At 46.4% G+C, this 27,925-nt stretch overlaps 2 protein-coding genes across 5 annotated transcripts; one reads left to right on the top strand and one right to left on the bottom strand.

The window, feature by feature from the left end:
* The first annotated feature begins 147 nt into the window (after positions 1 to 147).
* WNT8A (Wnt family member 8A) lies at positions 148 to 4,521 on the top strand. The gene is made up of 6 exons (XM_064672158.1): positions 148 to 354; positions 446 to 479; positions 694 to 832; positions 1,745 to 1,870; positions 1,973 to 2,115; positions 3,076 to 4,521. The coding sequence occupies exons 1-6, from the start codon at positions 284 to 286 to the stop codon at positions 3,637 to 3,639; spliced, it is 1,077 nt and encodes a 358-aa protein (XP_064528228.1). The 5' UTR covers positions 148 to 283; the 3' UTR covers positions 3,640 to 4,521.
* NME5 (NME/NM23 family member 5) lies at positions 2,387 to 26,722 on the bottom strand. 4 transcript variants are annotated; one of them, XM_064672165.1, is made up of 6 exons: positions 26,179 to 26,706; positions 25,916 to 26,082; positions 23,939 to 24,144; positions 23,470 to 23,633; positions 22,347 to 22,465; positions 2,485 to 2,589 (listed from the first exon to the last, which is right to left on the bottom strand). In XM_064672165.1, exons 2-6 carry the CDS (start codon positions 26,042 to 26,044, stop codon positions 2,500 to 2,502), a joined length of 708 nt encoding a protein of 235 aa, XP_064528235.1. In that variant the 5' UTR covers positions 26,045 to 26,082; positions 26,179 to 26,706; the 3' UTR covers positions 2,485 to 2,499. The 4 variants fall into 4 exon arrangements, with proteins under 4 accessions (XP_064528236.1, XP_064528235.1, XP_064528233.1 ...); XM_064672166.1 differs by lacking the exon at positions 23,470 to 23,633 and having other exon boundaries at positions 2,387 to 2,589; positions 26,179 to 26,722; XM_064672163.1 differs by lacking the exon at positions 26,179 to 26,706 and having other exon boundaries at positions 23,470 to 23,570; positions 25,916 to 26,101.
* Between the last annotated feature and the right edge of the window lie 1,203 nt (positions 26,723 to 27,925).

Raw genomic sequence — 27,925 nt, 5'->3', positions numbered from 1 at the left:
CGCGCCGCCTTTTGAAGTGCGACCTTAGGCGGTTCCTTGTCACCCATTGGAGCGGGAGCTTTTTCACCACATTAAGTCATTGGGTAGCAAATGAATGGGGGGTTTTGACTATTCACAACTTCACCTTATAAATATCAGGGTTGGAGGTTCCTGCAGCTTTCCTCCATCCCCATAGCTCACCTTGGGAAGGAGCGGAGGGAGGCGGCCCTGCTTGCTCGGAGACCTGTGGTGCGGAGAGCTACGGATCAGCCAAAGGGATCCAACCCTGCTCCTTGTGACAGCCATGAAGAGAAGCACCTTCCTCATCCTCTCCCTCACAGGGTTCTACAGTGCCATTCTCCACACAGCAGCATGGTAGGGTCCAACTCAGTGGAAAGGGCATTTTTTAGGGATGCTCCTCAGCCTGTGGTAAGCTGTGTGATTCATCTTCTTTTCTTTGTTTCAGGTCCGTGAATAACTTCCTGATGACAGGGCCTAAGGTAATTAACACATAGACTGTCAGGAATTTAAGTGGGGTGATTTTGTTTTGCAAATGGGAAATAGTGCTTTTCCAAGGAACCAGGCTTCCCAGGGCACATCGGCTCCAAGTCCTGACAAGTATAAGAGGGAAAGGACCCGCAACCTGTTTATGTCTGTTTTCACTGATAAATGGTAAAATGTGATGGATTTTAACCCTGGTGTTTCCCGTGCCAGGCTTACCTGACGTACTCCAGCAGTGTGGCAGCCGGGGCACACAGTGGGATGGAGGAGTGCAAGTTCCAGTTCGGGTGGGAGCGCTGGAACTGCCCCGAGAGCGCCCTGCAGCTCTCCACACACAACCGGCTCCGCAGCGGTGAGTGCACCTCCACCTGCCCCACAGCACCCCTGCCCCAGCTGGGGTGTGCTCTGGAGAGAGCTGGTGCTGCCAGTTAAATTGACTGATGGAGAAGGGCTTTGCCGTCCCAAAAATCACAGTTGTTTTTCCTCTGTCTGTATTAGCTGGTGTCATAATTAGCACTAAAATTTTCCTAGGGACCCCAGGCTCTTTCTGGATCCCTATCCATGCTAGGCTAGAGCTCAGTCCTCCCTGCAATGCTGCTCCATGGGTTTGCTTCTGTCACTTTGAGGAGTACAGCATCCCAGGGAGTGCAGTGTCACAGACACCCAAGCTTCCAGTGGGGAGAAGCACAGGAGAGATGAAGGGAGAAGCCAGAAATGTGCACTAAGAAACTGTTTTCATAAGAAAGTTGTAGATATTTTTAAATATTATCTACTTCAACGGGCAGGAATCTCCTCTTCCCCAGAGCAACATCTGTTAAGAAAGCCAAAATGAACTATATCAGGAGTGTGGGAGCAGACAGCTCTTAGCACAGATTCCAAGGATCCATGATGATTTTCCCCAGGAGGCAAGATCAAAGCACAACATACCTCCAGGCAGGGAAGGACAGAGATGAACCGAGGGCCAGGTGAAGGGCCAACTCACCTTGGCCAGAGCACTGCCTTAAGATCCTACCCTTGCCAAGAGGTTCCATCCTCTGCATGGACACCTGCATAATATTCAGCGAAACTGCTGTAACCCACAATGCTGAAGCCTGAAAAGATCCAGTCATGAGCATTTAATTTCTGTAGCACTTTACCTTTTGCACAAACTTGGAGGGGGGTATTTTCTCCTTGCCCCTTTGCAGCACAGGAGATCTTCATCCCTGACAATCCGGGGCTGATGTCTGTACTTGCATGTGACAGCTTTTTTCCCCCTCTCCCCCAGCGACCCGGGAAACATCCTTTGTGCACGCCATCAGCTCTGCTGGTGTCATGTACACCCTCACCAGGAACTGCAGCCTGGGGGACTTCGAGAGCTGCGGCTGTGACGACTCCAGGAACGGCCGTGTGGGTGAGCTGCCATCCCTGATGGACTGACACCCTCTCTCCATCCCCACACGGGTTTCAGGGCAGAATTTGGCAGTTCTGTGCTCAGCCTGTGTCTGCCTTGCAGGTGGCCGAGGCTGGGTCTGGGGAGGATGCAGCGACAACGTGGAGTTTGGGGAGAAGGTTTCCAAGCTCTTTGTGGATGCCTTGGAAACAGGACACGACACTCGTGCGCTGATCAACCTGCACAACAATGAAGTCGGGAGACTTGTAAGTCAGACTCATAATAATACTGCTAAATAATAATAATGTCTATAATGAAAACAAAATCTGAGTGACCGGTAGGCTGCTCAGGTTCCTGTTTCCAGTCCCCTGTGACAATCTAGGCCCTGCAGTGTTTGGATGGGGGAAAAAAAACACAGCCAGAACCTGGCCTTAAGTCTGAACACGGGGAACCACCATCAGAGTTGTTCCCACTTCCAGCTCCTCCTGCAGCAGTGCAGTGCAGTTAACTGCTGGCACACACCACTTAGTCAGAAATGCATGGGGTTTGTACTCACCTAGGCTTGTCTGGCCTGCAAAACAAAGCCAGACCCACCTTCCTTACTTTCTTCCAATATGCATTTCCAAGCTCTTTGGCCGGGAAGCCAGGTGTCAGCTGGCCCCCCTCACAAGCTGTCTGCCAGACTGCCCCGTTCCCGCCTGGGCTGTGGAAGCTCTCAGCATCTTGCCAAACCTTCTTGTCTGCAAAAACAAGGACAGCAACACTTAACATACCTATCTCATAGGGTGTGTCCAGGCTTAATCTCACAGAGATACCAGTGATTGGGACCTTATAAATACCAGAGGGAGATAGGCAGATAATATCTGTGAAGTGCTTGGCCTGGAGGAGATGCAGAGAGGTTGGGTACGATTATTCCAAAGCAGTTTCACACATTTTGAATGAAACCTCTGAGAGGGATGCTGGGTTGATGCTCTGATGAGCCGGGTTTTCCTCACCTGGATTCTCCCACAAGGGCTGGAGACAATAGCTTGTGCCCACTTGTTATCTCTGGCACAGAGGCTTTGCAGAAGCTGAAATAAGAACATCGGCTCATGTCTTGGAAGGACATGAAGTCATGCCGAGCATGAGCCACTTTTGACCCGTTGTCCCCAAATTATAAGCGCCTGATTTTGAGGTTTAAATGATGATGCTCTGCTGCTCCTAATTTCTCCACCTCTCCCACCGAGGCGGTGAAAGACACGATGAAACGAGCCTGCAAGTGCCACGGGGTGTCGGGCAGCTGCAGCATCCAGACCTGCTGGCTCCAGCTCGCCGAGTTCCGTGAGGTCGGGAACTACCTGAAGATCAAATACGACCAAGCCCACAAGCTGGAGATGGACAAGCGGCGGGTGAGGGCCGGCAACAGCGCCGACAGCCGCGGCGCCACGGCACAGACCTTCCACCACGTCCACGCCACGGAGCTCGTCTTCCTGGAGGACTCCCCCGACTACTGCACAAGGAACGCCAGCCTGGGCCACCACGGCACCGAGGGCCGCGAGTGCCTGCAGACCGGCAAGAACCTCTCCCAGTGGGAGAAGAGGAGCTGCCGGCGGCTCTGCACCGAGTGCGGGCTCCGGGTGGAGGAGCGGAGGACGGAGGTGGTGTCCAGCTGCAACTGCAAGTTCCACTGGTGCTGCACCGTGCGCTGCGAGCAGTGCCGGACGCTGGTGGCCAAGCACTTCTGCACCCGCCGCGACAGCGCCGCCGCCCCCAACCACATCAGGCAGAGGAACAGAGGCCACAAGAGATAAGGGGCAGCCACGGCACCCCAGGGGGATGCTTTGGGGCCCTCATGTTGGGGAAGGAGCGTCCTGGGCTCTGCAGGGCTCAGCGGGCACTGTGCCAGGGGATGGGGTCTCCTGCGGATGGACACAGTGAGACCGGGAAGCACAAGGCATGGGCGCTGAGGGGTCACGGTCCTTCCTGCTTCCATGTTTTTTCCTCAATATTTACCAGTAGCTTCTTTCTTGTTGGGAGTCACTTTATCTGTGAGACAGAGAGAAGAGTTTCACGTTTTAGGTGGGCCCAACCCCTTGTGCCCCTGCCAGCGGGTCTGCCAGTGCCAGCGGTGGGGCACCAGCCCTGCAGCCAGAGAGTTGGGAATGGGAGCTGGGGCCAAAAGTGTGTCCAGCTGGGTGATCCCATCCCAGCAACCCCAGGTCCCAAAGCTGGGACAGCCCCGGGTCCCGGCCCTTCACGCACAGAGGCTGCTCAGCAGCATTTCTAGAGGAAAACTTATGCACTTTCTGATGTGAGAGGAGGTTTGGCAGTGCTGTGGGGTGCATTGCCACAACTGCAGCCTTTTGAGGGTTTTGATAAGTTTACAGCCAGTGTTTACAGATTTCCCTCCCCCCTCCTTCTTTTTTCCCCCCTCCTCCTGTTTGAATTTTGTATTTTGGCACAAGAAGCCCTACCCCCAATAGAGAGTAGCTTCATGTATTTGTACTGGATGACATTAAGCAGTTTACAGTTCCTATACTTTTTTTTTTTTAATTAGCAGCTAAGAATTCTGAATTCTTTATGCCTGGATGTTGTTTATTAATAAGTTGTATTATTACTTAGCACAATCTGTTTTCACTATATATTTTGAAGGTATCCCTTAAGAGTTAGATTTTGGACTGTATTTTGCAATAAACACCACAATGAAAAGAACTGGCTTTTTCCTTTCTGGTTTCCTAGCAGTATGACTTTGAGTGCAAAATTGTCCCTTTCTGTGTGAAACCCAGCACTTCCACGAATTTCTCATCATTAATCCAAAAGCCACCGAACCCAGGGAGAAGGTTGCCCTCCTAAATCTCGACAAGTTGGCTCCAGCCTCCAGTCCCTGGAGGGTTGGCTTTAGTACCTATCACCACAATCTCACCCTTCCCAAGTGCTGAGTATGCAGGCCCGGCCCGGGTAAAGCTGATTTTGAACCTCCCAAAGCCTCTTTAATTTGCCTCAACCCGACATCCCCCAGACAATGCGAGGCTGCCTGGCTTTGATGTGGAAAGCATCAACATCGGCACTCACTGCAAATTTCTTGGAGGCACGAGAGGAACCCTTTGAACTGGGGCAGGAGAGAAAACTTGGGGACAGTTGTGAATGTGTCTGCTGGTTCCCTGCTGCTCCGGGTGCCAACAGCCCTGGAAAAGGGCAGGGAGGGCAGGAGGGGACAGCACTGGCTGCTCCTGTCCCAGGGTAGGTCCCACTCCTGAGGGAGCCAGAGCTGTGCCACCACCCACACCCAGGATGCAGGGATGAGGATGCTCCACCAGGTTTGGTCTCCAGACAGGGGGAGGAGGAGGAGAGACAAGTGAAAAAACCACCCTGCAGCTCTGCCAGCACATTGCGCCCACACCACAAATGCTTTGATGCTATTTTATCCAGGTCTCCCTATGGCTCCTCGTGGAAACACAGCCTGGACATGCATGAGAGCCAGATCACGGAGCTCAAGGTGCAAAATGCACATTTGGGAAGCACAGCTGACTTCCATGCATTTATTTTATGCAAAGAGGGTCTTACTAAAGCTGGAAGGGCAATGCCATTGGCTGGGGGGCTTTTTTGCTGCCTTCAGAGTAGCTGCTTCTAAAATTTCCATAACTAACAGGCCACCCCACCAAAGCAACAAAGCCAAGGTTTTTGCAGTGTTGCCACAACAGCAGTTGCAACCCAACAAAATTTAGGCTGAGCTGGAAATGATAAAGACAAATAAAAGACACCTTTCCTGCATCTTGAGCATTGGCTGACTTTGCACAAAAAAAACCCAGACTCTCCTTTTGTAATACCCGTTGTATTTGCTTGTTCTGTGCTCCACAGCCCCAGGAGCTGCAGGCACAGGATGCCTCCAAAATCCCACAAAATGAGGTTACACAGAGCAAAGGATGATTGCTGCTGGTGTGCACTCAGAGGAGGGAAACTCTTTCACCAGGATAACTCCCAAGTCCACATGAAAACCTTCTTGCTGTATACAGACTGCTGGGTTAATAAACCACACAGGTAAATCCCAGGAGATAAGGGCTCCCAGGAGCAGGAATGGTCAGGGCATGCTGTCTGTCATCTCACCAGGTTTGCAGGTGCTCACAGCACCAGACCAGATCTCTGTCCCACACAGGCTCCATCCCAGGGAAACAGGGCAGCAGAGAGGAGTAGAGATACCACTGCCAAGACCAATCCTTTTCCCAACGAGCCCTTCCATTCCCACTGACCCACAGCCAGGGCCTTGCCAAGCCAGCATTCCTATCCACCATGTTGCATTCAAATGCTGGATACAAACTGTTCTTTGAATTTGTCTAATTGCTTTTTAAAATCCATTTAAATTTCTGGCACCCGGGCTCTCTAAGGCAACGAGGAGTGTATCCTACACGAAAGCCAGAGACCAAACACAAACTGAAGCAAACCCAAGAGAAAGTTACATACCATCCCATGACAACAATTTCCATTCTCTTTTTATACCTTGCAGAGACTGAGACCAAACAAATACAAAAATCAACTCTTTGGCTTAGAGTGGCACCTTGCCAGAGATATTACAGTGCTGGAGAAGCTGAAGCTCCCTCATCCTCCCCCTTGTTGCTTGGATACAAGAGTCATCAATTCTCACTACATTCAGTACAAAACAATGGAAATTCAGGATCATCTTAATCCATCATGGCACTGTCAGGGAACCCCGACACCCCTGCCCACTGCTGTGGTTTCTGTAATAACCACACAGAACTGCCATGGGCACGGGGGGCACAGGGGAACAAACCCTGAGGCTGCCACAGGACCCCATCCATCAGGCTGAGCTCATCACTGCAGCTGGGATTTTACCTGGGCAGCAAACTCCTGCAGAGCAGTTCTCCAAACAAACACGAGCACACACAGCAGAGCAGAGACCTGTCACCAGCTGCCTTGTAAAGGCTCCTTCTCCAACTGCAGCCAAGGAGCATTTGCAGGGACTGGTGATGTCTTCAAACCTGCCCGTGTTTGCTCATGAGCACCCAAAGTCAACTCCAATTTGGGACACTGATCCCAACCACCTGCAACTCACTGCACACCTGGAGGAAGGGATGGGTTGGCTCTATAAAACCTTGAGGAAGAACCTGACTGCTGCCCCATAGTAATATAACAGTAATGTGACAATTCTAGTCACAACGAAAAGGTAGAAATCTTAATCTGGGCAGGGTGCTGTATGAACTCCAACCAGACTCCTGCTGCCTGTCCCCCAGGAGCTGCCAGCACTGCTTCTCCCCTCTGAGACCAGATTCCACACAGTGCTGGGATATTGGATGTGCCCTGGAGCAGGGACGCCCCAAAGGGGCACTTCAGGCAGGGCTGTGGAGCTGCTTGGACAGACCTGGAGCAGGACCTGCATGTCTGAACAGCCACTGCCATGGACAGAGCAGCCCCTGTGTAAGAAACCTGTGGGACATCAGTTTAGTCAGCCTGAAATCACTGTGCAGGTTCTGGAGATCATCTTTGTAAAGCAGTTTGGAGGTGGATAGATTTCAGCTCAGCACTCCCACCCCAGCTGGGGGCTGCTCCCTCCCCTGGAGCCCCACCACATCCCACCAGCATCCCTGCTTTCCCCCAGCCTGCTTCCCTTCAGCTGTTAAACTCCCTCCCTGCTGGATTACCTTTAATTTATGATGCCAGTGCCCTTTCATGGATTATAATTCTGTATGAGATGTTTGTGCTATATCCTCCCCCCATATTAAAGTGTCAGGAGTACATCCCCAGGCCATCCATCTTCAGCACTTCCGCATGGGCTTGGCAATTCTCTGACATGAATATTATGGCTCTCCATGCAGAGCCTCCATCACTCAAGCTGACAAGTGTTAGAATCTCCTCTCTTGAACAGGGTAAGTGACCTTTTCATATGCAGCGTAGATTCCCGGTCACGCTGCATCTGGTGCAGTGAAACCAGTGAGTGCCAGCAATTCCCCAAAGTCTTAAAAAACAAGTCACAGGTCCTTTTCGACTTGCAAAACCAACCCTTAGCATGACAAAGTTAAAGGGCCTTAAGCAGCCCCTGGTTAGCTGCTGCTAGTGCCAGTCCCAGAGAGGAGGATGAAAAAGCATCTGTGTGATGCCTTCTGTGGGATTATTGACAGGGATTTTCAGGGAAAGATGGGGGGATTTGGGTGCCTGGCTTGCTGGAGTGTATAGCAAAGACTTTTGTCACCAGTTAGTGACTTTAGTGGCTTGGAAAGCTCAACTCCAGTCTTAAACAATATATTTTTAAGTGAGGTGCTTCAAGTTAGATCCCTAAACCCCACCAGTCTGATTTTCAAAGCTGCTAAATGCCTGGGCTACCCACAGTGAGTGCAGGAGATTCCTTTTACCTGTGCCTAGAGAGAAGCAGAGGGAGAAACAACCTTGAAAGCCTTTCCAGCTCGGACTTTCCCAGCTGTGCTGCTGTGGGGACACTCCAGCCCACATTGCTCAACAGAAAGTGAATCCCCTGGAACTGAACTGTACAGTAACTCAAGTTAAATCCCTCCTACAAAATTCAGGTGTTCCCCCAAGTCTTTAGCTAAAGTGGTGCCTATTTTTTTTTTCTTTAGAGAGCAAAGGTACTTTCAAAGCAACTTTGCCATCTTCCCCCCACAGAGCGACTGGTGTGGCTCATCGCCAGCACAGAGCAACAGAAACTTGTTAACACCTTTTCGGCTCCCTCTTAATAAAGTCAAGGCAATTAACAGCTTCTCTATTTACAAAACAAATCCTCTTTGCAACACCTGAGAAAAAGAGTTACAAGTGTTTCCCAAACATTTCTCAGTTGGAGAGAACACCTACAATAACTGTCTGCTGGGATGTGTTGCATCTGCTCTCCCTGGAGAGGAGGAGTCCACGCTCACCCCGGAACGCTGCACACACGGGATGAACTCACACTGCACTTCCACACAGCAGTTCTGATCAACAAGCTCAGGTCTACTGGGAAAGGTTCTTATCCAGCAGTTTCTCCAAGGAGAAAGGGGTGTGCAGGGAGCCAGGGTGTGAAATTATTGCCCACTTGCTGGTCCATACTTCTGGTATGGCCACATGAGGTACAAGACATGGGGATAAGGTTGGTTGGTCCCCTCCAAAAGTGCCCCCAGGGGTGGCTGGTAGGGAGTGGGTAATGTACAGCATATTTACCCCTCTGCAGAGGGATTCACAAGCTCCCCCACTTCTTTTTCTGGTTCCTTGCTCTCTCCTAGGATACACTCCATGCCCCCTGCTTGCAAATCACTGCCCTGGCTTACAGTGCAGTAAATTCCCCCTTTTCAAACAAGTCCTAAGGAGTTGAGCCATATAACAGAAGATTGATGGAGCAGACAAAAATCAAATAAATGTAACTTGCAATGTGCTTTCAAAATTAATTCCTTCCTCCTCTTTTCCTCTCCCATCCTGCTCTCCCTTTTCCAAGCACACATTGTGACACGTATTTTATAATCAAGAAAGGTGAGGTGCTCCCTAACTAAACTATTATTTAGCTGTAGAGGTGACTGCTGGGACAGTTTCACACAAGAGCTCTCCCAGCCAAAGTAGACTTGGCCCAAATACTTCTGGAGATTAGAAAACACCCTGTTTAAAGCTTACACCAAGTCTTGGGCCCAGACTCATCCCTCCCAGAGGGTCCAAAATGCAGAGGGGAAAGGAGAGGGAGCTGGTGGTAACTCCAAGTGCAGTAAGGAGCAGAGATGGATGGCCACAGCTAAGAAATGCTCACCAAATGTAGTTAGGATGCAAAGAAGAGTCATAATTGTGAGGCACACAGTGAGGCAGAGTCAGAAAATGAAAGAGAGTAAGTAAATCTATCACAGAAGGGGAGTGTGGGAGGTTTACATTCAGAAGGACATGATGGGAAATAGAGAGGGGGATCTCAAGTAGTATTTCAGCTTTTTTTTCTTTCTCCCTCTATTCTTTCTTCAGTGTCCCACACAGCATCAACTGAAGCCCCTTGTGGGCACGGCCAGGAGAGAATAGCTCGTCAGGGGACATGGGAGCACAGAGCCTGGACAGTATAGGGCCCTTCATTTCCTCCTCTGACGCTTTCAGCAGTGCATGGGATGCCATAAAAGATGATAATGATGAGCTCAGTGGAAAGACTGTAAAACAGTGGGGAGAGGCACAAGAGTTACCCCCCCCCAGGGCTCAAACATGGGCCATGCACAGGCTGAGCTTGCTGGTTGTGAGCCTTTCTGCTTGGGACAGCTCTGCTCTCCAGGTCCCACCACGTGTCCTGGCTGCCACCCCCCAGCTGTGCTGTGACCAGGAACGTGGTCTGAAACGTTGGGTTGTGGTGCCAGTGGGACTCTCACTACTTAGATCGAGCCTGACAGTTCAGCTGGACACAGGCAAGGGTGAGAACAACTCTCCTCACATTTCTTCTCAATTCTACAGACTTTTCTAACTCACAAAACTATGGCCTGACATTTCTAGGGGGATCATCCATCAAGACTTGGCAGCCATCAAGAGATGGCAGTTTTAAACACAGTCATTTCTATTTCTCTCCCTTTTGCCCAGTGCCTTGAAGCCAAACCTACTCTGACCCAGCTCTTCATTCCCACTCCTGGCAGGCAGAGCCTTCTGCTGGCCAGCTGCTATCAGCTGTGATAGGGACAAGGCACCTCCTCCCTATCACTAAGTGGATTTTGCAGGCAATGAGCAAGAGAATAATTAAATTAACTGAGTCCCGAATTCCTCCCGAGGTGCCAAGCATTCCCAGCACTGCAGCTGCACCACAGGTGCCTGGAGAGCAGGTAATTCCAGTCAGGGGCAGGCTGCAAATGTGGCTCCCGGGGGCATCTCTGCTGGCACAGGAGCACCAGCAGCAGCTGGTCCTGGACAGGAGCACTGGGAAGAAATTCTCAGGATGGCTCTGCTTGAGCCAGCTCGGGTCCAGGAGTGAGGCAGCTACATTTGTGCTTTGATGTGCTTAAGTTAATAAGACTTATCCCAGGGCAAACACAGTGTGCTTCCCAGCTCGGACTGCTTTATTCTCCTGGTTCTTCCTTGTTCCACAGGCTTTCCCATCAGGGTGCCAGGGCTGCCATCTCAAGGAGCAGCCTCAGCCCCTGTTTGAATGAACAGCCTGCTATTTAAATAAACATCTATATGATTTTGACAGCAGCACATTGATTTCTTTTATCCCTGATCTACTACAGGCCACGAGACTTGAATCTGGATTTGAGACAGCCCAAGTTTTGGGAGTGACCAGGTCCGAGCCTCCCCCCAGCTCCAGCTCCAGGGTGTGCATGGGGAGCTCTGGACAGGGTGGAGGCAGGGCAGAGGACACCCCCACTGCAGAGCTTTATCTCACCCATCACCAGAGAGGTCACTAATCACTGTCCACTCCCTTTCAAGCAGTTGGGAGCACTAAATTGTACCTCTTGTATCCAGACACCATCCAATCTCCCAGGGCCAGGCCAGGGACATTGATAAGGAGATAGTGTAAATGGTCCAACAGGATGGAGCCAAAATTCACAATTTCCTGTGCTTTAACTTAGCAAGTGCCATATCGATGGGGGAGTCTTTTTTGGATTATCTCCCTTTCCAAAGGGGGCTGTTGTGGCCCAGGATTTGCCACTGTACTGCTTCAGTGAAGAGGATCTCAGGTTGCATGTGAAACCAAGTACTGGGTGCTCTGCACATGTTCAGCACAAATTTCATTACAACTAGGGTCAAATAAATATTTGGGAAGAACAACAAACAGTACTACAAAGAGAACAGCTCCTTCCAGCTCCTCAGAGTTTTAAACCCTGGATGGTCTTAGGGGCACTTCCACTCTGTTCTCTATAGAAGAAGCAATTAATTTCCACAGCACCCTGATTTGTTCAGCATCTTATTAACTACCCTGCCTCATAACCAGGCTAACCACTGACAAACCCCTTCAACTCATTCCACTGAAATCTGGCTGTAAGCAGACACTGACCTCACCCCAGGGAACTGTTTTCCTGGAGATGACTTTGGGCACTAAAAACACAGTTACGTCTTGGCAGGCTATTAAATCCACATGTGAAAATAAACTCATCTAACATCTTGTGCATGTGGTTTAGCTCCCTTTTAAGAAGACAGAAATGTATTAGAGCATCCCATTAAAATTTACAATAAATGAAACCAGAAAAGATCGTTAGAGAAAACCCAACCAAAATCCTTAAAGAAAGGTTTGGGTGTGCTAGTCTTCCTTCTTTATTCTGGCTGTGTCCCTACCACCATGGCTTTTACCCTGTTCCTCAGAGGTTTGACTGCTAATCCACTCACCAGTCCTTGAGGGAGAAACCTCCTGGAGGTATCACCTGGCCTCTGCTATGGACTGCTTTCCATTGCAAGTCTGTGACAAATTATAAATTACTTAAAAAACACTCCTTCCACATTAATCATGTAACAGGAGCGAAATGTTTTATGCCAACATTCTGATACTTTCCCCAAAGAGGCACTGAAGGGGACAGCACTGCCCAGTCAATGTGAAGAGTCAGACTAACCCAAGTTGTTTAAAAGACTCCCATCTCTTCTCTCACCTCCCAGAGCTTTACTAACTTAGCTGAACAGGTTAATTGTGACTCATCTTATTATTTCTTCCAAAGAAAAGATCCAAAAAGTTACTGCATTCCCCTCAGATATCTGCACCTCCTGCTGTGGCCTGAACTTAAGACACCAGAGGAGCTGCAATATTAGCTGCACTGGAATGTTTTGGTTTTGCCTTGCAAAACAGGCCCATCTCTCCAAGTGCCTCAGTTGCCTAAACACACTTGGGAGGGAGGAAAAAGAAAAAGGAAATTTCCATTTTTTTGTATTTAACCAAATAATTCCCACTGTTGCTGAAGGCAAACAGAAGAGAGCATTCCTCAACATGTTCCTTTTGCACTGTGTACCAAGGCAAGGCAAAACTTTTAGAACACAATTTTTTCCTCTAAAGATTAAGCAAATTCCCATCACTAATGTGTCATTTGTGCACCAGTGTGCAAATCTCACAGCCTCCAGGAGCAAAACCAGTCTAATGCTACACATGTGTGCACATAAAAGACACAATGTATTTCTGGAAAACTCACAGGGCACCAGGCACATCCACATCCAGCTCTGTCACATCCACAGGTGGGTTGGCACATACAAATGGTGACTTCTGAAAATTATTCTGTATTTAAACCGTCTCAACCTTAAGGAAGAAAACCTGTGGCAGAAGTGTAAATTACTACTAGGTGACAACGAAACTATCAATTTTCATTGGAACTGGATAGATAGATAAATAAAGATCCGATTTCTTGTCAGTACAAGGGAGTGAAAATCAAAAGCTGCCAGTTTATACTGTCAGGATGTTACAATCTCAGGTCATACCCAAACTGACATAGTCTGTCAGCATTCACCTCAGTAGAATGACACCAGATTATAGTACCCAAGGACATGGCCAAACATCATCTTCTGCACTAAATCTAAAAAAGCACACAAAAAATTGTTCATTTCAACTTAAAAATATACTTTCCCTTACACCTTTTCCCCTATGTCAGCTGATGAAGGTCATATCAACTGTTTGTACCCAGAAAAAAAAAAACAGATGTGGAAAAAAATTTTGTCTGTCAGGCTGTGCTCTCTCTGCCCAGGCCAGTCCTGCCTGCACACACACAATTGTCACTGAGCTGAGAAGAGCTCAGTAAGAATATTTGCAAGCTGGGTGTCCCAGTTTTGGAATAGGGAGACATTTCATTTCAGTGTTGTTGGAGCAGAGGAAGATGCAGGCAGAGCAGAGGATCCCACCTGCCCTCACTTGGCCTTTTCTCTATCTGTTCTCTTTCCTTCACAGCTCTAAACAGGGTGTAAGTGAACACACTGTGTGGTTTCCCCTTGGATTCATCACCTTTAGTGGCTGTAGACAACAACACAGAGCAGAAAATAAAACAGCTGGAGATGCTGCTAGAGCACAGAACCACAAATCCTCCCAGCCAGACTCATCTGTATCCCTGGAGCCAAATGAATCCCACCTCAGAGCTGTGCTAAACATGCTAAAATACCACCTTTTCCTTTACTGTGAGACATTTTCCTTTACTATAAGACATTTCTATAAGATGTTAGACCAACTGATTCTTTGAGGTTATTCTGCAATACATGTTGTTTTTAAAAATAAGCCTTGGCTGGACTGAAAGAAAACTGGCCACTAATTTCTGACCACTGCTTTAGGGAGTCCAAAAGTCATTAACAGACTTGCAACAGCATTACTACATTGACTGCAGATTTCTTTATTAAATCATCAGACCACACAGAAATTCTCTACACATATTCAGGTAGAAAAGCCTCCAAAGAAATGATTCAAAACATGAGATGCCAAGTAATCCAAGCACCAAATGAATGTCAAACCTTGAGAACAGAGGTGTTAAACTCCCCATTCCTACCCACGAGTAGGTACTTCACTAGTGCACATGCAGGAACCATCTGCTTATGCACTTGTCCATATTTTCCAACCTAAATGATTCTGTGATTCTAGATCCTGCTGCTGCTCCAAAGGATGACAGGGAGAGTCTTTTCATTTTTTGGTCCCTGACCTTCACATTTGTACCAGTTCCTTTGTACTGCATTGCCTCACCTACCGAGGAGAGATATTATAGAAAAACTAGGCATCATCATTAAAACCATGTTTATGGGTTACTTAAAATTGTTCATTCCAGAAATCCCATAGAGTCTTAAAAAGGAACATTTTGCAGAGAGAAAGAGCAACTGGTAAAGATAAATCATGGCTGCTTTGAGCTGTGGTGGCACCCTTTGCCACAGGTAATGATGAATTAATATCAATTACAACGTTAAGCTTGGAGAATGCCTCGGCACTGAGTCAGCACTCAGGTAAGGCAATGTTTTATTGCAGCTCATTAAAAGGAAAAAAAAGCAATAAAAGGCTTAAGAACCATCACAGATCCTGACTACGTGAAGCTAATAAACAGTATGATAAACTATCATTTACATGAATGGGAAAAGGAATGGACATTTCATTTCCTAAGCCTTTGTTGCTCCCATTCAGTTGCACTGAGGGGGCTGTTCGGCCCCGTGGTGCCTTGTTTACAAGAGAACTTTGCAAAACAAAGACAGTCACGGTCAAAACTTTGCTGGTCCATTCAGTATATTCACATGGAAGAGCTCTGAGGAAAACAAGTGTTCTGACATAGCCTCATGGGATAGTTCAGTGGAAGTGGTAAGTGGCAGGGAATGATCTCATGGCTATCTAGATGTGTGGCGCCCACAGAAAAAGCATCTGGTATTCAAACTTTCTTCATCCACGGAAAAAGACTTGAGCAAAATGGAAAATGCCCCAAGTGTTCTGCATGCAGGGAACAGTATTGTCCAAGTCTGGCTCCTGAGAAACTGGGCACAAGCTCCTTATAGGAGTGGAAAATGTGCCATGCCAACACCTGACAGTACATTTCAGACGTACGTCCACCGCACCATCTGAGCAGCTCCCAGGAACGATCCAATTTTCCCCCTTCCTTTTAACTGACAGAATGGAATTGCTCTGGATTTACAACGAAGCACAAACTGAAAGCACAGTTGGAGCCACTGTTTTTTAAGAAGACCTTGCTATGCCATAACTTTTCACGGTTCAGTTGCTAAATTACACATTATAAAAATAAGTAAGTGCAATTGAGGGACTGTGTCAATCTCAGAAGTTTAAACATCACCCTGTAATGGCTGCTTTATAGTGGCCCACAGTAAAGGGGTTTATGGGGCGTGCAGGAGGTTTGTCCGCACGCGTCCGTTAAACACTCCTGGGAATTTTCTCACATGGAGAGACGAGGCCTGACACAAACTAAACACAAAACATTGCCGTCATTCACACGGCAACAGGAATGCCACCCAGTAAGAAAACACTTTACAACACCTGAAAGAGATAAGATCCACTGGCCAGCACTGGCTATAAGATGTTGCTTTTGGAAATGCAGAATTTCCCAACCTGACAATCAGTGCAGATTCTGGAAACACTGACAAAAACACAACTGTCCCCTTGTAAGGAAATGAGAGCTTAAGTGTTGATTATAAATAGATGATAAAGAAGCACGAGTGGTTTGCAGAGGAGTTTACTAAAGCCAAGAGTATTTAGAGCCAAATTAGGTTCTTGTACATAAAAGTTCCCTGGAATTTAGGGTGAGTTCATTTGTGATTCCTTGCTCAGGCAGCTGGGGGCTGACAGAGTGCACCCAACTGCCTTTTCTCTCCAGCCAAACAGAGGATCCATCCAGGCTGACTCAGAGATCCCAGGTGAAAAGGCTTCTCAATCAATTAAATATGACGATAATGAAGTAGCAGACATGGTATCAGTGCTGTGTTGTTTTATTGTTTAATAATCATTCTTCAGAATAGCACCACAGCTAAGTAAGGGTGAGTCAGTCTGGGGCTCTTGGGGTACAAAAAGCGATGCCATACAAGACAAATGTAACCACACCCAGCAAGGCACCACCTGAAGACCTTTGTGCAAAAGCATCACCTCCCTCAGCCCTAAAACACAAGCAGTGAACTGAGGAGAATTCTTAATCCTTCAGTGTTACCATTATTAGAGTATCATTCACCCACTTGTCTGCAAGCTGCCTTCTTCTCCCACCAACTGCTTCGTCTCACAACAATGCCTCACTTCTGGCTCAGAAGAGCAACACAAAGCTCTCCCCTGAGCTTATGGCAGTGTCCCCATGATCACTTGGCGGGAGGCAGCATGACAATGATTTGACAGGCATCCTCCCAGGGAGACTCCACACATCAGTCACGCTGCTGACACACTCCACACCCAAAGGAGCTCATCCAGACTAGGGAACAGTGCTCCTCACTGACCATCCAAAAGCAGCAGGTTTTTCCATTTCACTAAGGGCAGAACCAGAAAGAACCTGTTTCCTGTGATGGTCCTGGTGACACTGCCACACTGGTTTGAGCCAAGTCTGCCAGAGTAAAGCCAAGCAGCAGGTAATGAGCACAGAGGACTGAAATCTTATTTCTAGTCCATGAACAAATCTACTGACTGGCATCTAAAAGAGAATAGTACTGCAAAAACAATCACAAGTTATCTTTTTATGGTGATCTTTTTATGACGTGCAAAGAGCCTTTCCAACAAAATAAAAATAATTCCACTTCAGATTTTCTTAAAGGAAAGTTAAGAACCACAGTATTTTCAGAGGATGTGCACCAAAAATGACCGTTTACTGTGCAGAACAACATGAATTATCTTGATCTGACTGCTCTGACTCCATGAATTAATGATGACCCTTATGTCTTGAAATGGCATCTCACTTTAATATGGCACCAAAAAAAATAAGTGTTTGAGTCACTCCTTCCCTTCATGTAGTGCCATGAGACAAACATCCATCAGTTTATCACCAATGTACCAATCTTTCTCAGACAACTGTTGTTTAAAGGACAGTCATGATAAACAGCTTGAATGAAGGAAGAAACACAAATCCTCTTTTTCTATGTGAGAAAAAGGAAGGTTTGCAAATCTCTGTGTAACAGCCTTAAATTTGCTGACTGGAAGTGCTGAGCTCTGCCCCGTGTCTCATTTCTGGAGCTCTGCACACTGGATTGCTCCGACATATGTGGGCAATGGGAAACTGGCTGTGATTGAGGCTTCTGCCATCTTTTAGGTATGATCAGGGTTCCTGGCAGTTCAACTGTTCTTGAAGATAATAAATCCCTTAGGAGACAGGAAGGCTGAACAATCACATACTTCAAACTAGCCCAACCTGTGTAGTTCCAAGAACAACTTCCAGTGCAGGTGATAGCAAGTGTATGGTAAGTGAAGTTCCAGGAGAAAGCCAGTTGAAAAAACAGAATTAAGGGAAACAGACTGAACTGCTGGTTTTATGGACGCAGCTCAACTCCAGCACTCCAGCAATAAAACTAAAATGAACTCCCTCAAAGTTAAAAATCCCCAATAAAACTGAAGAGGCAAGGCAATTATTTTGACTTGACAGAGGGAGAGGATAGGTCACTTGTTTCCACAGAGAGCACCTCACATTGCTGACATCAAACAGCAAGACATCTTTCAGTTCTTCTGGGATTTTTCCCAAAGCTACATTTGCTGTGCCACGGATTTACAACACTGGCCAAGCCTGTACCACTCTGGGCTAAAGTAGAACCTGAAGACCAAAAGAAAAGCAGCAGCATGTGCCCCAACAGCCTCTCCCGTGGTGTCACAGCTCCCCCACGGGACCAGGCTGGTTCTCCATTTCACATTCCCAGGACTGCCCCTCTGCCCACATCCTGCTTATTAATGCAGGTTCCTCAGGATCTCAGCTGGGAGATCTGCTGAATCAATACTTGTCCTGTGAGTACAGAGTCGGGATGGCACCCATGGGATGAAGGGAACTTCTCTCTTTCCACCTTTCCCTTGGAAAAATGGAAGTGAACACCTGGTGTTAGCTCCAATATGAGTAATTCCATGACAGATGAACACTTGAGTGACTGAAAATTTATATTACATGGGTGATAAAGGTGACATTTTCAACATCAGCTGTCTTTGCCCTTTCTCCCAACCCCCCTGGTAAGGACCCACCTACTCTACAAAGCTACAATCCTCTGCAGGTACAAAAGCAATACTGGAAACTCCAGCAGTAACATAAAGGACATATTTATTGCCAAGCAGTATCACATCAAAGTAACCAAATGCCACAGTAACTAAAAAAAATACAGCCAAATGCCTTGTGAATTCACTGGATTTTCATTTTTGGCACCTTCAAAAAAGGATTTTTTTTTTTATTTTGCTGACAGGAAACCACACAGCACAACTGTCCTGCAATTGGAGCAATCAGACACATTTGGGGACAAAATTTATAGGCAAAATAAACTGGTTGTGAACAGATCTGTTTGCTGTATTTCTAACCACCTCATTTTTTTTTCTTCACTATTCAAGGGTTTGAGCTTTCTTTTTTTTGTTTGTTTTTTTTTCTTATCCTAGAAGTCCCAAGATTTTTAGGTCCTAGTACTGTAGGGACCAATTTTCTAAATGTTTATTCTCAGAGCTGGCAATAGTGGTTTATTCCACTGAGAGGATAAATAATTCACTTAAACAAAATTTAATGTTACAAACAAATGACTTATGTTTCTGGTAATTACTGAAATTGGGGGAGCAAGTTTTTTCATGAAACAAATTATGAAATTGCTTGTTTGTTTAGTATTAGTCAAGCATACCAATATTTCAGGGTTATGAAAATGACACTTTCTTCATTCTAAGTCAAACCATAAGATATTAAGCTTGAAGTTAACAGTGTAAGTACAGCTCTTTGAAGAAAATCAAAAAGCCCCACATCCCCAAAAAACAGTTCATTTACTTCAGAGAAGGTAATAGTGTGGGACTGACCCATTGCCCCATTTTCTTGAAATTCTCAAATAGAACACACTAAAGTTCAAGCAAAACCAAAAATCTGCATACCTTTAGGAGCAGGAGCACACAGAAAACACTCTCAGGGTGAGCTGTTCCAGATAAGCACTTTGCTTGCAAAAAAATGTTGGAAGATAACCTTAGTCCTTGACTAAAATACATCTTCTTGGGACTTGTAATGGAAATCAAAGACTGATTTATAATCACTGTGCCTTTTGCCATGGAGATGGGAAAGGTGCAGTCAACCTACCTTCAACTTACATTCTGACAAAATAAATCATCTTCAAGAGTAACCTTAGCTCGGTGACATAATCAGCAATTAAAATTCCCAAGTTGCTAATATGCCTCTAGTAATTGTTTTCTATGTTACATCCAAGTACCTCCCTTCACAGCTGAATTCCTCTCTGCTAAAAAATGCTAAAAAACCACTCTTGGTTTCACAAAGCACAGGCCAGGTGGGTGTCATTTGGGAATCCACACTGGTGTAAATAATTTTGTTCTCCCCACACCAAGAAAAATGGGGAAAACAGCAGTAAGTCACACCTGCTGAGAATGTTGTCTTTTTCTAATCACCCAATGCCATACATTTATCAGGTAATTCTACATTCACTTCATCAACAGAGAAGCCACTAGAGCTACTTCATCCTGGTTAAGTGCAAGGTTATTTATTCCATGAAGACACAAGTAGTTATGATAAATGCATTTATTTCAGATAATGTTGGTTACACAGTCAATGGACACGCTGATAATACACATCTGTAGCTTGAAATGCCTGACGTGGTTTCCACTGAGCCCTCACCCCTCGATGCTCCTCCTCAGAGATGAAATTGTAGTTTAGGTTTATTAGGATTGTGTTCAATCAACCAGTCAGCAAGCCAAATCTGTGGACAAAACCCCCAAATGTTGTCAGTTTTCTGTTGTTTTCTACTAAATGTATGGGAGAATATTAAAAGCATTATTTGAAACCTCTGCTACAGATACTCTCCTACTGTGCTGCAAAATTAAGACCTTCCAGAAAAAAATGGACATAGAGATAACCTGCTTTTTCAAAATATTCTTTTAAATGTTCACAACTTATATTGCCTCTAAAGGTCACGCTGACCTTTAGAAGACAACTTTTCCTGGCAGTGTTTACCTTTTTTGTAATTGTAAGAACATTTGAGCCATATTTCAAATAATCCAGCCAGCTCTGCTTTGGAATGAGGCTGCACAAGACACATGAAACTGCTTAATGAAATATTACTCCTGACAACACTTAGAGATACCTCATCCAGTAATCATTCATTCAAAGTGCCAGCCTTCTGCACTCAGATCACTTTATAATACCTAAAACTTAAAACCAAAACGTGGTTACTTTTTGAAATTCATCTTGTAAGTTTTCCAGCGTGTTGTACTTGAATAAGAATGTGGGAGGCAGGAATGTTGTGAGTCCCAACTCCATCTGCCAGTCTGGGCCTGGCCTTAGGCAAATTAACCTTTTGCCTCGATTTCTCCACTTGTAAAGCAAAGTTTTTAACACATCCTTATTTACTTCACAGGGCTGTTGACGATTAGTTTCTGGAATGCTGAGTACAACAAACTTCATACCACACTGTGAAGTGAAAGAACTGGTGGAATGGCAAACGAGGGAGGTCAGCAACACTCTCCCTTTATCACCATGTGCAAAAAGGTTGGTTTGCAAAGGGAGAGCCAACAAGCTGAGCACCAGGACAGGTTAGTCAGAACAGCAGAGGAACAGTAAGAACACAAGACAGAAATGGAAAACAAACAAATAAAAAAACCTCAAAACACAAAAGCCACTTTGGGGAAAAAAAAAATTAAAATAATTTGAACCCAATTAAATTTATCCTGTGTTACTTAAAGAATTGGCTGAGGCAACCTCTGTACTGCCAGTATTTCTGAGTGCACAGACAGCCTCTGATGCCATCTTCAAGAAGAAAGAAGGAAAAAAAAAAACAACATTCCATTCCCTCCCTGTGAGTCACCTACCAGGTAACAAACAGAAAAGCAACAGGCAACATATATTTCTGAAGCAGTATCAAATCGTTTTCCTGCTGTTACAAGTTCACAGACATTGTGGACGGCCAAGAAGGTGCCAATATAATGTTTTTAGCAAAGCTATTGACACTGCTTCATACAGCTTTCATATAAGCAAAGAAGGAAAGCATTGCCTTGATTAAGTTACTATTAGAAACCTCATAATTGGCTAGGAAATTGTGCTAAGAATGCAGATTAAATGAAACCCAAAACAATGAGTTAAAATAATGGGACTTGTAACAAGAAAAAAATCAGTTTTTAATACAGTGAAGACATGACTGAAGGGAAAGAAGATGGTAATATTCTTCAAATATGCAATAGGAAGCTGCAAAAAAAGGAGATGATACATTGTCTCCAGTGTCATCTGGGGATAGTAAAAGGGGGGAAAGAAAGTAATGGGCTCAAAATTGGAGCCCAGGAGATTTAGGTTATCTTTTAGTGAAAGCTTTTAACTAAGTATAATTAAGCACTGAAACAGATTGCCCAGGGAGACTGTAGATTCTCCATCATTTGGGGTGCTAAAAAACAGAGCAGAGTTAGATACAACTGGTCTGGCCTTTGGGCAAAGGCATAGACTTCATCTCTGTTTTCAAGATTTCTATGGCAACAGTGCCAGACATACAGATAAAGTAAACAGGTTATAAAGTTGGAACAATTCAAAGTGCATTTAATTTGACCTCACATGTTCACAGAAGCACCCCAACTCATTTTTCAGGCTTTTTTTCTGGAAATGTATCTTTTAGAAAAATGCAATGTTGATTATAAACCTGATAACGATGTAAAATCCACCACAACTGCCATCAAGTTGCCACATGGATTCATTATCTGCATGCTTAAAGAAGTACTAGTGTGAACTAGTACTAGTAGAGCTTTAAAAATACAAAAACACATTTACCCTATTTTTCCAGATGAAAGAAAGCTCATTTCGTTTGGGGACTGAAAACACACCCTTGTTTCATCTCTAACAAACAAATCAACCTCTTGAAACCAAATGTTATTTGACTAGCTCATTAGCTAGTAGCTAAAACAGCACAGCTCTTCAGCTCTTCAGCAACAGAGTAGTTTTCCTACGTACAGGGACTTAGTAAACACAGAGTAAACGTATCCCAAAGCTTATCCCAAAGCTTCCACTGTACCTACCATCGGGTCTGCTGGCTTCTTTTTGCACAGGGCAGTGAGCCCAGCCAGCAATGTTGGCTTCACATACAGGTTCAAGTAATCCCTTGCTCTTTGTCCAGTGGGAACTGGCTCCAGGATCGCTGGGAAGAGTAACCACAGGTGTTAGAAAGCAGCTTGTGGAGTGATTAAAACCGTTGCTCTTTCAAAGTTTGTTTATAGGTGAGCTGCTCTTCTCCTTAACAAGTTAATAATACATCATGGGGTTTATAGCTTCTCCCACAACAAACTGCAAAGAAACTCCCTAAACCTCTTTACAATGTCCCTGAGGTAATGTTACTAATTATAGTCTATTATGGAAAAGGAGGAAATCCCATCATCCGGGGAAAACCTGTATGCCTGAAGAGAAACAATATATCCCATGTTTAGCACTTTCTTCTGGCAGTGTGAAGGTGCTTTCTAAAGACCCTAAAGATCCCACCTTTAGCTCTGCTTTGTTGTCAGCGTGAGGAGAAGAGACATAGCTTGCACTGGGTAAGGTTTGGAGGGAAGTGCAACATCTTCTGTTAAATTCACTGATCTGCTTGACAAAAGCAGACACGTTTTTCTAGCTGTTGCACTTGCATCTTTCTGTCAAAGAGCAAAGCCTGTTACAAACAAGAGATCTTCTCCCAGCCCTTCCAGGTTCTAAGGCCCCTTTCTTTGGCACTTAACTTTAGAATTGCACTGTCATGTGAGCATCCAGCTGTTTTTGAACAGGAATTACTCAGCCTGAGCCCAAGAAGAGAGTCAGCTGAGAATTCTCAAGCCAACAGGAGTCTCCGGGGCTGACAGTGCCAGAAACACTTGGAGTGTAACAGCTTCCCATTTCCTCTCATTTACCAGCTTTGTCTGCTCCAGTTCTCCGAGCACAGAGTTTAAAAAATGGAAGCAATCTGTGTAACTGTATTGGCTCTTCAGACAGATCTGGTAGCCTTTCATAGAAGTACCAGCTTATACATAAAGGGACCCACAAACAGCAAACAAACCCAACCTCTTCTAAATCAATTGTATCTGGAGTCTGGGCAGAGACAAGTAATACCAGGGAAGAACAGGAAAGGAATTTATCCTCCCCAAGACTGGCAATGTATCAACTGAACCATTTTACCTTCTGGAAACATGAATCGAATCTCTCTCTCTGCTGAGGAAACGCTGAGACTGCCATGAAGCCCATTCCTCAGCTCATCAGTCCCATAGAGTGCTCTTAAGCTAAAAACCAAGAAAAATAACTGCTTGGAGGGCAACTGCAAATCCCTTCCAGGTCTCTGGAGTCTGAGAGCACAGAAGAGCAATATATATGGACTAATTAACAGGACACAGGCTTGATTTTGTTTTAAACATAGCTACCTAAAACTTCTGTTCAAGCACTCATCATTCCCTATAAGAGAGGTGAACTCTACATAATAAAAAACAAAGGTGAAAAGCTGCTACACAAAAGTGAAGAGACAAGAAGCCACTCCAAATCTGTGTCTGTACTGTACAAAAACAAAAAAAAACAAAAAAAAGGAGGAATTCTGGTCTCAGTTAAGAGAATGACAAAGTCCTGCTGACTTCCCCAAGGCCAGTCAGTGAGTTACCTGTGAGGGTGAGTTATCCTAGCTCTCAGGCTGTTGGATGGTCCAAGCAATTCCTTCCAGTGTGAGATTGCACAATGTCTGGCAAGAACCATAGCAACTAAAGGGCCAGAACTCATATAGGCTGTTAAATTAGGAAAAAACACTTTCCCAAACTGGTCTGCATAGAAGTTGCTACATTGCTCTGGGCTTAACTGGAGCCTTCGTTTCTACAAAGTGTAAAAGATAAAAAAAAGAATTAAAAAATCTTGGTACATTAAAAGAGCTTAGAGCATTAAAAGACCTCAGAGAGGATACAGTCCTCTGCTGCAGCCATATCTTCAAGTGTAGAAAACAGAACAACTTCCAAGCCTAATCTGATTCTCCCAGATCTGATTCTCTTTGAGAAACAGAGTAACAAAGACTAACTTGTCCAACTTAATTAAGCAAACAGGCCATTTGAGTAAGATGTGATTTTAGCCCAGGCAAACTACAGCATTTTCTAACTGCTGGATGACAGTCAGGGCACTGTACAGAAAAAGTGAAGAGTGTTACAAGGGCAGGATTTCATTATTCAGCTGCTCAAGCACAATGTTCTACTTTTAAACAATTTTCTCTCCAGCCCACACTGTTAATTATGCAATTGTTCTATTTTTCATTCAGTACTCATGCTTTGTCACTCTCCCAGTAGCTGCCTAGGCTGCAGGTGGCCAGGATCAGGACAACTCTGGGAGGTTATCAGAAACCACAGGGCAGTCAAGAAAAAAATTTTAAAGTTCACTCTTTGAGCTCAAACTTACACAACAGAAGAGTACCATAAATTCAGAGTCCTAATAATTTTGCTGTCAAAAGCCACTGGAGACATCAGAAGACCCCATTAACATATTAGAATTAAATAAATAAATAAATAAATAAAATCTAATTTGTTTCATCTTCTGATACATACCATATCAATAGAGTCATGGAATGGTTTGGGTTGGAAGTGGCCTTAAAAATCATCTGGTTCCAACTTCTCTGCCATGGGCAGGGACACCTTCCACTATCCCAGGTTGCTCCAAGCCCCATCTAACCTGGCCTTGGACACTTCCAGGGATGGGGCAGCCACAGCTTCTCTGGGCAACCTGTGCCAGTTTCACCACCCTCACAGGGAAAAACTTCCTCCCAACATCCCATCTTTCAGTATGAAGCCATTCCCCCTTGTCCTGTACCTCCATCCATTGTCCCCAGTCCCTCTCCAGCTCTCCTGGAGCCCCTTTAGGCTCTGGAAGGGTCTCTAAGGTCCCCCCCGGCTGAACACCCCCAGCTCTCTCAGTCTGTCTGCAAAGCAGAGACGCCCCAGCCCACGGAGCATCTTCGTGACTTCCTCTGGCGTGCCTCCAACAGGTCCATAAATAAATAAATGCAAATAATAAACACAAATAAATAAAAGAACCAGAAAGGTACCAAACCCCCCCCCCCCAAAACAAGGGGGGGCGGAGCCCCCGCCGCCCTCAGGCGCGAGCGCACAGCGCCCCCCAGCGGCCAACCCGCCGGGACATTTACATATTCATAAACTATATTTAAATAATCATGAAGCCAATTTACTCTAAAAACAGTGGAAACCAAAAAGAAGTCAGACTGCAACTGGCCAGCTATCGAATTCAATTAATTTCTACTATCCCCCTGCCTGCTGCACAAAACCTCCTGAGACCAGAATGATGTGCTCTCCAAAGAGTTACTTCAGAGAGTCCACACATCTGCTCCAGGCTGTTGCTAAATCTTTTATTAACCAAGTCAGTGTTTTCCTGTGGTCAGCAAAACAGTTGGTCTGCTCTGTTCCATCCCATGCACCAAAAAAAGGTCTCCTTACAGAACCTGGCAGCGATGCTTGATGACATGAAAAATATAAACTGATTTTTGGACACACAGGCTTTTAGTTACTGGCTTGATTGCTGAAAGTTAAAATAAATATCGTCCTGACTTATAAGCTGTAGTTGTTTTCTCTGGAGCACAGCCCGTTACCTGAACAATCGTGAATCCTGATCGGAGAATGATATCCTCTATTTCTTCTTCTTTATGAATGACATCAGGTTTGATGATAGCTAGAGTCTTTTCCACATAAATCTGAGGTTCAGGCATTAACACCTCCATCTTGGCTTCTAAATCAGAATTCACGTGGCCCTTTTGTCCTGCAATGACACCACGACATTTGGAGTTTGTCTACTGCACAGTCCCCCGCGGTGACATCCACCATGTACTCTGGGAACAGACAGGGACACCCCCACCTCACAAAATCCATAAGATGTTCTCTGGACTGGTCAGCGCCCTGCAGTTCACATTCCCATTTTCAGTGCAGCAGCATTTTGTGGAAAACAAGGAAAAGATTTAATGTTGTTCTTCACTAACTCGGACAGTGTATGAGGAAAGAGAAGCATTATCACAAACCTTGCTGAGTGCAGGAGCGAGCCAGGCTCGCGGGCTCACTGCATTCCCACACCCTCCATCCACCAACCCTGGGCTCCTCCAAACCCCAAATCTGTATTCTCATGCATGAAGACTGGGGAGCTGGTCCATCTCTGAGCCTCAGGGTATTTCTTAATCATTATTTAATTGCTATATTTATGGGCTCAAGACAAAGTGCCAGTTTTCTCACTGAGCGGATGCATTGGCAAGCCCAGAGCACAGAACTGTGTCAGGAATGGGGGAACTATTTTCAGGGTTTCCTACAGACTTGTGACCTTCTTCTCATCAAGAATGGTGTGAGTGGGAAGGGACCTTAAAGATATCTCATTCCACCCCCTACCATGGGCAGGGACACCTTCCACTAGCCCAGGTTGCTCCAAGCCCCGTCCAACCTGGCCTTGGACACTTCCAGGGATGGGGCAGCCACAGCTTCTCTGGGCAACCTGTGCCAGGGCCTCCCTACCCTCACAGCCAGGAATTTCCTCCCAGTATCCCATCTAACCCTGCCGTCTGTCAGTGTGAAGCCATTCCCCCTTGCACTGTCCCTGCAGGCCCTTGTCCCAGGTCCCTCTCCAGCTCTCTTGGAGCCCCTTTAGACACTGGAGCCTTCTCTTCTCCAGGCTGAACACTTCCAGCTCCCTCAGCCTTTTGAAGCGAATTTAAACAGCAGGATGCTGTGGGGGATCGTGTCCAACCCTCACAGAACCGCACACAACGACACCTGCAGCGCTTCCCTCGCCCACCGCCCGCTCAGCCCCACGCTTCCCAGCCGCCCTGGAGCAGACCCGGGCAAGCAGCACCGGCCTGGCCGTCTCCCTGCTGCAACAGTCCCCGCTCCGTTCCACCTGCCTCAGGACCGGGATGGGCTTTCCCAACCCTCTATTCCTGGGGGATTCCCGGCGATCCCGGCCCGCCGTTGCCAGGCGATGGCGGGGCGGGCGCGGGACACAAGATGGCGCCCGCGGGCCTCGGCCGCGCGCGGGGCGGGGCGGGACGAAGATGGCGGCGGGAGCGGCGCGGTGATGGCGGCGGGAGGCGGAGCGGCCCGCGCGGGCCGGGAAAGCCGCGGGCTTACAACTGGTGGCCACAGCTGCCTCGGGAAGGGCTGCCCATGTCGTGCGGGAGTACCGTGACTGGAGGGGACTCCCAGAAAAACGCCATTTCTCCGTGACAATAAAAGCTTTATGTCAGTTTTACCTCAGGCTTACAACCGCTGAGGGAGGGGATGAGGTCACAGCGAACGCTCGTGAAGTAACGCGATTTATCGAGCGGGGGAAGAACACGCACAGAAGGCCTTTGCAGGTTATTTATCGGTGTTTGTGGAGGTTTCCTGTTTAGGTTCCTGCCCAGCAGCAGCGGTTGCGGGAGCTCACGGCGCACAGCCTCCGGCACACCCGGCCACTGACCCGCCTTCACAGCTCTCTAATGGTGTTCTTCAGCACTGTTATTGAATTACAGTGTCTATCCGGTGCCACTTAACTCTTACGAGAAAAACAAACATATAACGAGTAGGAAACAGTTTTCTGCATTAAGCCATGATGAGCTGGGGACCCATCATTCCCTGGGGGT

This window comes from Pseudopipra pipra, chromosome 15, assembly GCF_036250125.1.
Source record: "Pseudopipra pipra isolate bDixPip1 chromosome 15, bDixPip1.hap1, whole genome shotgun sequence".
NCBI lineage: Eukaryota > Metazoa > Chordata > Aves > Passeriformes > Pipridae > Pseudopipra > Pseudopipra pipra.
Note: the sequence above shows the minus strand (reverse complement) of the source record. Positions and strands in the feature narration are given on the sequence as shown.

What these genes read in the sequence shown, in the direction of transcription:
- NME5 (XM_064672165.1), bottom strand. Translation starts at nt 26,044, where the DNA reads ATGGAGGTGTTAATGCCTGAACCTCAGATTTATGTGGAAAAGACTCTA. An exon ending in CAGGATTCACGATTGTTCAG is followed by an intron (nt 24,145 to 25,915) that starts GTAACGGGCTGT and finishes TACACTTTGTAG; the next exon opens with AAACGAAGGCTCCAGTTAAG. An exon ending in AGAAGCCAGCAGACCCGATG is followed by an intron (nt 2,590 to 22,346) that starts GTAGGTACAGTG and finishes TTGTTTTTGCAG; the next exon opens with ACAAGAAGGTTTGGCAAGAT.
- WNT8A (XM_064672158.1), top strand. Translation starts at nt 284, where the DNA reads ATGAAGAGAAGCACCTTCCTCATCCTCTCCCTCACAGGGTTCTACAGT. An exon ending in TCCTGATGACAGGGCCTAAG is followed by an intron (nt 480 to 693) that starts GTAATTAACACA and finishes TTCCCGTGCCAG; the next exon opens with GCTTACCTGACGTACTCCAG. An exon ending in ACACAACCGGCTCCGCAGCG is followed by an intron (nt 833 to 1,744) that starts GTGAGTGCACCT and finishes CCTCTCCCCCAG; the next exon opens with CGACCCGGGAAACATCCTTT.